At 38.5% G+C, this 7,311-nt stretch overlaps 1 protein-coding gene across 1 annotated transcript; it reads right to left on the reverse strand.

Moving 5' to 3' along the window:
- Positions 1-2,153: 2,153 nt before the first annotated feature.
- Positions 2,154-4,997, reverse strand: LOC307270316 (microfibril-associated glycoprotein 4-like; the record flags this gene model as incomplete). Its single annotated transcript, XM_080054206.1, has 5 exons — positions 2,154-2,404; positions 2,844-3,011; positions 3,280-3,376; positions 4,545-4,697; positions 4,992-4,997. 5 exons carry the CDS (start codon positions 4,995-4,997, stop codon positions 2,154-2,156), a joined length of 675 nt encoding a protein of 224 aa, XP_079910332.1.
- Positions 4,998-7,311: the final 2,314 nt, after the last annotated feature.

Raw genomic sequence — 7,311 nt, forward strand, 5'->3', positions numbered from 1 at the left:
ACACACACACACACAAACACACGCACACACAAGTACAGCTGTAAAGAAAATAATTTAAATTAATAGAAAACAATCGTACTCACCTTTCAACAGGAGAAACGGTGTGTGTGTGTTGAGGTCTGTCTCACGGCTTGTATTCACTGCAGCCGCTCAGCTGTTATCTAACTGATAGACACTCACTCCAAAGTTCACACAGATAATAGATTATAGATGGGTGGTTATACGTAGAGATTTAGGCCATAATAAATTCATTACAACTCTTATCAATCTGCTTTCCTGTAAAGAGAGTTAAATTCTCCCTGACCTTGGAAAACAGCACAATGCTCGTTATATATTCATATCAAAACGATCTCAATTCCAAGTGCACTGTATTGCCTTTGCCAGAGATTTTGATTATCGCACAATCTTCACCAGGAAATGGAGTTTGAGGGTGCTCCGTTGGCTTAGTCGTGGATAGAGTGTGTACCATATTGGCTCCGGCCTTCGTTGCAGTGGTCGCAGGTTCAAATCCGACCCGTGGACCTTTACTGCAGGTCATCCCCCCCCCCCCCTCTCTCTCTCTCTCTCTCTCTCTCTCTCTCTCTCTCTCTCTCTCTCTCTCTCTCTCTCTCTGTCTCTGTCTCTCTGTCTCCCCATTTCAACTCTGTACTGTCTAATAAAGCTTGAAAATGCCAAAATATAATCTTAAAAAAAGAGGAAATGGAGTTTGCTCAGTTGCCAAAGAACTGTAAATGAAATACAAAATATGTTTTTTTTATTGAAGCAACAAAAGATCTGGGTCGATAAAAAAAGATAAAATAGTAATAAATCCATTTAAACTGTTAATTAATATTAATTATTGTTTAGGTAATTGAGTCTTTCAGTTTACATTTAACTTTTTATGTACATTTGCATCTCTTTAAAACCCAAACCCTTTATTTCATTTTTTAACAACACGTTTGTGTCCAAAGTTTTTACTGAACAGATTTTGGTTAAAGCCTTCTTTCATTTTATGAATCAAGAAATATTTTTCACTAATAGTATACAATGCAATTATAATGAAGTAACCTTCATAATAGTGCAAACAATTATTATGGCAAGTAAACTTGATGTAAGTGCTTAAGAAGTTTAGATTTCTGGTTCAGAGTATTGAGCAAAAAACTAATGTTGAGATAATGTCCGTTAAAGATGGTTGTATAGGAGAAAGTCACAGACACAAACAGACAAGGTTTAGTCAAATAAACACCTGAATGTACATGTTGGACCTTTGATTTATACTAGTATGAAAGAAGACATGTTATGGAAGATAAACAGACGAGTATCTCTACATTGACCCATTCTTGAAAAAAAAATCATGTTTTGACCTTACAAAATATTTGAGTGTATCAACTGTGAAATATTATTCTTATATCTGTAATGTCGTACATAGACTGATGAGCCCAAAGGATTTTAGACTGTTTATCTTTCTCGGTGTTCCAGTTCATCTTTTAACAAAATTCACTTTTTCTGTGTCTGCCAAAGAAGACATGGAAGCTAGACAGACAGGTGAATCTAAATTGAACAGCTCTTGGAAAAATTCTTCTTGAAAAAATCACCTTAAAAAATATTTGTTAATTTCTCAGCAGCTGTTCCCTTCAATTGCTCCCTGGGGACAAGTGAAGTTTTTTTTTAATTTTTGATAGAATTTTGAATTGTTTGTCAAAATTCCCTTTTTCTTTGTCTGCCGACGGCCCTGTAGAAAGTTGATTGTTACTAAAAGAAAAACTTTTAACCAAAAAGGAAATGCACAATAAATAAATGAACAAAACAGGTGAGATTAGGATCATAATAATAGTTTATTTGTGTAACACTTTTCTTACAAGAAATGCATCTCAAAGTGTTTTACAATGACACAATTAACAAGTGCTTCACATTAAAGAAGACTAAGTTAATGTAGACTTTGTTCCTACTTCTATGATCCGTGTTGACAGTTGTCAGCTCTTTATCAGACTCTATGTGTCTGCTTCAAACTAAAGATTGTGTGATTATGGGCTGGACAAGAGAGAGAGAAATCATGAGCTGATATTCTGCTGGACGTTGGTCCTGGAGAATTAAATTGTATGTCTGTCTGTCTGTTTGTCTGTCTGTCTGTCTGTCTGTCTGTCTGTCTGTTTGTCTATCCATCTATCAGAGTTCTAATTCTGCACAGGACGGATCTTCATGCTGATGCTCTTCATGGAGTAGTGATTATTTTTCCACTGCCACCAACTTACTCCAACACCAGTGTCAACAGGCCCCCAATGATAGACCCCGTTTGGGTTTGCATAGTGACAACTATTGTACCAGAACGCCCCTGTGAATGATACGGCACAGTTCCCTGAATAGGCGTCCTGGTCTTTGTCGAAGGTGGTGAACTTCATTCCGCTGTGATAACTCAGGGCGTCTCCTACAGAAACACAACAGGAAGCAGCGTATTTAATCTTGACGTTTATAGTAACACTACTGTGACTTCTGTGATGACTACAATGCTGCCACTCTACACACTGTTCTACTAGAACTATGACTAGGATCCTTTTCAGACACCAGCGTGGCACCTTCACCTAGTGACGTAGTCTAAAGGCTCTGTCTGTGACTGCAGAGTAGAGATCAATAGATATCTGATATTAGCTTGTTCATATTACGACTAGTTGAATATGTGGATCATGCAGATTTAACTTATCATCACCAAAGTCTTGAGAGCGAGTGTGGCATTAGCTTCACCAAAGCATTTTCTGCTCGACCAGAAGGGGGCATGGGAAACCCTGGGCTAGCGGTAAGCAACAAGCGGAAGGCACATTCAAAATTTCCAAAATTATTTTCTAGTTCTAGGTCACACAGATGCTCACCTGCTCCTCCATTGGTGAATCCAGACACACGCAGAGTGTATTCATCACACTCCCCTTCAACGAAGAACGAGGAGTAACGAGCGAACGCTTTGTTCCCCACAAAGTCCTCCATGTCAACCAGCAGCTCATAGTTACGGGGACGAGTCAACTGGTGGATGTTCTCTAGACCTGAACATAAACACACACACACACACACACACACACACACACACACACACACACACACACACACACACACACACACACACATTTTTTACATTTTGTATTGACCTGTACATTCTTTACTCAAATACTCATTGACATCAGATTACAAATAATAACATAAAAAAACTAAAAAAACACACACCAAATGATAACGAAAGTCCATAAATATCTAGTAAAAGTGGCTAGTCGGAAGTGTGTGTATGTTTAGGAGGTGGGGGGTATCATTTCTCACCGAGCCAGTACTCCCCAGCAGCGTTCCCAAAGCCCCTCTTGTATGAATTCCAGGGCCTGTAGAAGTTCAATGAGCCATCAATCCTCCTCTGGAACACCTGGGGAGATAGAGTGAGGGGTTAACCAGCTAAACACACAAGATAATAATAGGATTGGATTTATATAGCGCTTTTCTAGGCCCTCAAAGCTCTTTACAGGGTTCCCGGTTCCATTCATTCAAACACAGTCATACCGGTGGTGGTGAACTACCATAGTAGCCACAGCTGACCTGGGGCAGACTGACAGAAGTGCGGCTGCCATTCAGCGCCTACAGCCCCTCAGACCACCACCTCAAACATACAGCAGTCATACACATTCACACCAGGCAAGGTGGGCGAAGTGTCTTGCCCAAGGACACAACAACCATGAGCTTGTTGGCAGGGTGGGTATCGAACCGCCAACCCTTCGATCTTTGGCCGACCCGCTCTACCACCTGAGACACAGTCGCCCCAAAGATATCTGACAGATCATGTTTCCATGCAGTAAGGCAAGCCAAGGCAAGTATCAACATCATACAAGTATTTTGGCCCTTAACCATTTAGTGTCTCGTAAATCATCATTAATATTTCACTTGCCTTGCCTTGTTTTTAAAGTACAGTTTTAGTTAGTCTTTAGAATGACCTAAAACAGAGATGAAAACAAAGCTGAACTATTAACTTGTTGATCAGATAAACTCACCGTCCACCCGCCTCCTGCTGTCTCCATGTCACAGTACACCTACACACAGACACACACACACACACACACACACACACACACACACAGACACACAGACACACTCATTAGCAAACAGTACATTCACACATGCTGTACAGAATAAACATAAAACATCTTTAAAATTCCTTTTTGTCAAATTTAGCATAAACTCAAACTCTGACTTGAGGGTGTAAGGTCTCAGTGACCTTGTACCATATTAGATCTTCTTAGGAGCTTTAACTTTTTTAAAGCATTGCCTAGATCACAGGCAAATATTTAATAAGCAATCTTGTCCTTGTACAACATATTAGAAATATTTCTGGCAGCGATTGCAGCACAAATCAAGCTTTTCTTTCAATGTTTGCAATGACAAATGAGAAAAATGTCTCTGTCAGTCTCTGGCCAGTTATATCCTGAAGGGCCATGTGACATTTAAGTGTGATAGGTCAAGCTGTTGAGGAGAAAAATGAGGAATGACAGACAGACAGACAGACAGACAGACTTTCCTTGATTTATAGTTAGATTGCTAACCTTCACAGCAGACATGGAACCGATGGAAAAGACAGTGTACACTCCACTGGGGCTGCTGCTGTCTTGGCGCTGGATGTCACTGCAGTCCAGCAGCAGATTGCGCTTAGAGCAACTGATCAACACTGGAGCCATGAGGAGGAGGACTAACACCAGCTGGAACAGAGCAGAATAGAATATTAAGGAACACACACACACACACACACAACTGAAAAAGTGAACACAAAAAATTGCGACAAAATTAAATAAACAACTAACATGGCGTACTAAACTGACTATACATGACTATTCTGATATACTCATTCTTCTGCGATCACCAACCAATGCTGGATCAACAAAGCCTTCGTATTAGAGGTTGATATGTTCGAGATGGAGTAAGGTTTGAAGCATACAGAGCTAAAAAAATATATATTTAAAAAGGCAGAAACATGTTTGAAGCTGCGAATTTACCTTCATTGTCAAAGATCTGCTGAAGTGAGTTGTTGAAAATCCTGATGTCAGTCCGTCTGGGTCGCTGATGAGCTGTTTTTATATCCTAAAAGATGAAAACAAACTTTAGCGTTTTGCTCCTTGTTTATGTGCAGCACAGATTTGAAACTTGACAGTTGTGCATCCTATATATACAATCCCATCCATTCATCTTATTGCTGATGTCGGCATTAATACAACCTTAGCTTGGTGATAGTGAAATATTTTCTGCTGACAATGATTCATTCAGGTCTGTTCTGTAATACTGTCTCCAGGACATAATCACATCCCCCGCACTCTAAAGACATAGCTTTTATATGTGAACAAAGTACAACAAAAAAGTAATCACAACCTTAAACAGTTTTAAAAACTCTCTTATTCCTGTGTGTTTAGTTTTAAACAGTGCATGTGGTGCCTTTGAGTTAATTGAAGACAATCGTACTCACCTTCAAAGAAGAGCCAGGAGAGAAGCAGTGTATGTGTTGATCCGAGTGTCTCACTGATCAGATCCGTTCTGCTCTTATCTCAGATATTCACTACAAAGATCAGACGGGTTCTTTGTTATATATCAGTGATTATTAACGACGACAACAACATTTCATCTCTCCAGTTGTGAGACCAGGGGCCTGTTTCTGGCTTTGCTTTGTGAGTCTATGTAGGCATCAAACAGGCATTCTCTAAATCCTCGATGTCAACACTGCGTAATATTGATCTTATATCTGTTATCTAATACATTGACTGATCCGCCCGTCTTATCATTCTCAGCAGTCGCTCCAGTTCATCTTTTAACAAACTTAACTTTTTTCTTTGTCTGCAAATGGCCGGAGTAGAAAGGAAAACTTTAACCAAAAAGGAAATGCACACTAAATAAATGATCTAAACAGGTGAGATTAGAATCATAACACTAGTTTATTTGTATAACACCTTTCTTACAAGAAGAGCAGCTCAAAGTGTTTAACAATCACACAATTAATTAACGAGTGCATCACATTAAAGAAGACTAAATTAATGTAGACTTGACAATAATAGTAAAAAGCCATTTAAACACATACAAATGCCGAAGCTAATAAAAGAGATAAATCAACAAATAATCAGTTAACTGCCACCTACCCAGGGGACAAAACCCTCTTTTTTTGGAAAACAGACATGGGCTGTTGTAAAAGGTTGTTCACCAGAAATGATATCTAGGACCTTCAAGGATCACAACCTGGGTGGAGATAGATAGATAGATAGATAGATAGATAGATAGATAGATAGATAGACAGACAGACAGACAGACAGACAGACAGACAGACAGACAGACAGACAGACAGACAGACAGACAGACAGACAGACAGACAGACAGACAGACAGACAGACAGACAGACAGACAGACAGACAGACAGACAGATAGATAGATAGATAGATAGATAGATAGATAGATAGATAGATAGATAGATAGATAGATAGATAGATAGATAGATAGATAGATAGATAGATAGATAGATAGATAGATAGATATACCTGGGTGGACAACCTGGTCAACAAGCTGCTGGAAAGCTACAGGGGGCCGACATAGAAAATCAGAACCATGGCTTAAACCTGCAGTGTGTAGAATGTTGGGTTTTATTTCCTAGCAGATTTTGTAGAAAGTAATTTTTTTTTTGAATTATAATTTTTTCCCTTAGAAAGGGTCTCATATATGTCCATATTTCTGCATATTTTGGACCAAGGCCTAGTGCCGCCATCTTGAAAGTGTCATAGTTAGAATGTCATCAGGTGCATTGTTTAAAATGTTGAATTGTTCTTGTCCTTGAAGGCCACTTTAGCTTCTGTTATTATTCAAAAGGGTTGGGGTTACCCAGGGAGTGTTGCATTCTAGAACTTTGTAGAACTTTCTTGATGATGTCATATTACACACTGCACCTTTAATGCGAAGGTAAATAGATTTTTTTTAAACTTATAGATATCATCTTGAAACTTTGCCAGTTGATTACTGGCATTAAAACAATGATTTTTTGTACTGAAGTTTTTTTCAAAAATGTTTGAATATATATGCAAATCTGTCATATTTTACAAATTATGCAAAAATTTGCATATCTTTAAAAAACAAAAATCTAGATATTGGATAAAGCCAGAGTTTAAATCTTTATTGCATTTTGACATTCTATAAGTGTGTTAAGTTTCTACATAACAAACTTCCTCTGTGAGAAATGGTGTGACAATCCTGGTTTGATAGTGGTTAGATTGACATGATTTGATAGTTTTTTTCATTACTCTGAACCAAAAATCTCAACTTCTGAAGCACTTACATCAACTAAAC

The sequence above is a fragment of the Ammodytes marinus genome, assembly GCF_949987685.1.
Source record: "Ammodytes marinus genome assembly, contig: scaffold_210, whole genome shotgun sequence".
NCBI classification, from domain to species: Eukaryota; Metazoa; Chordata; class Actinopteri; order Uranoscopiformes; family Ammodytidae; genus Ammodytes; species Ammodytes marinus.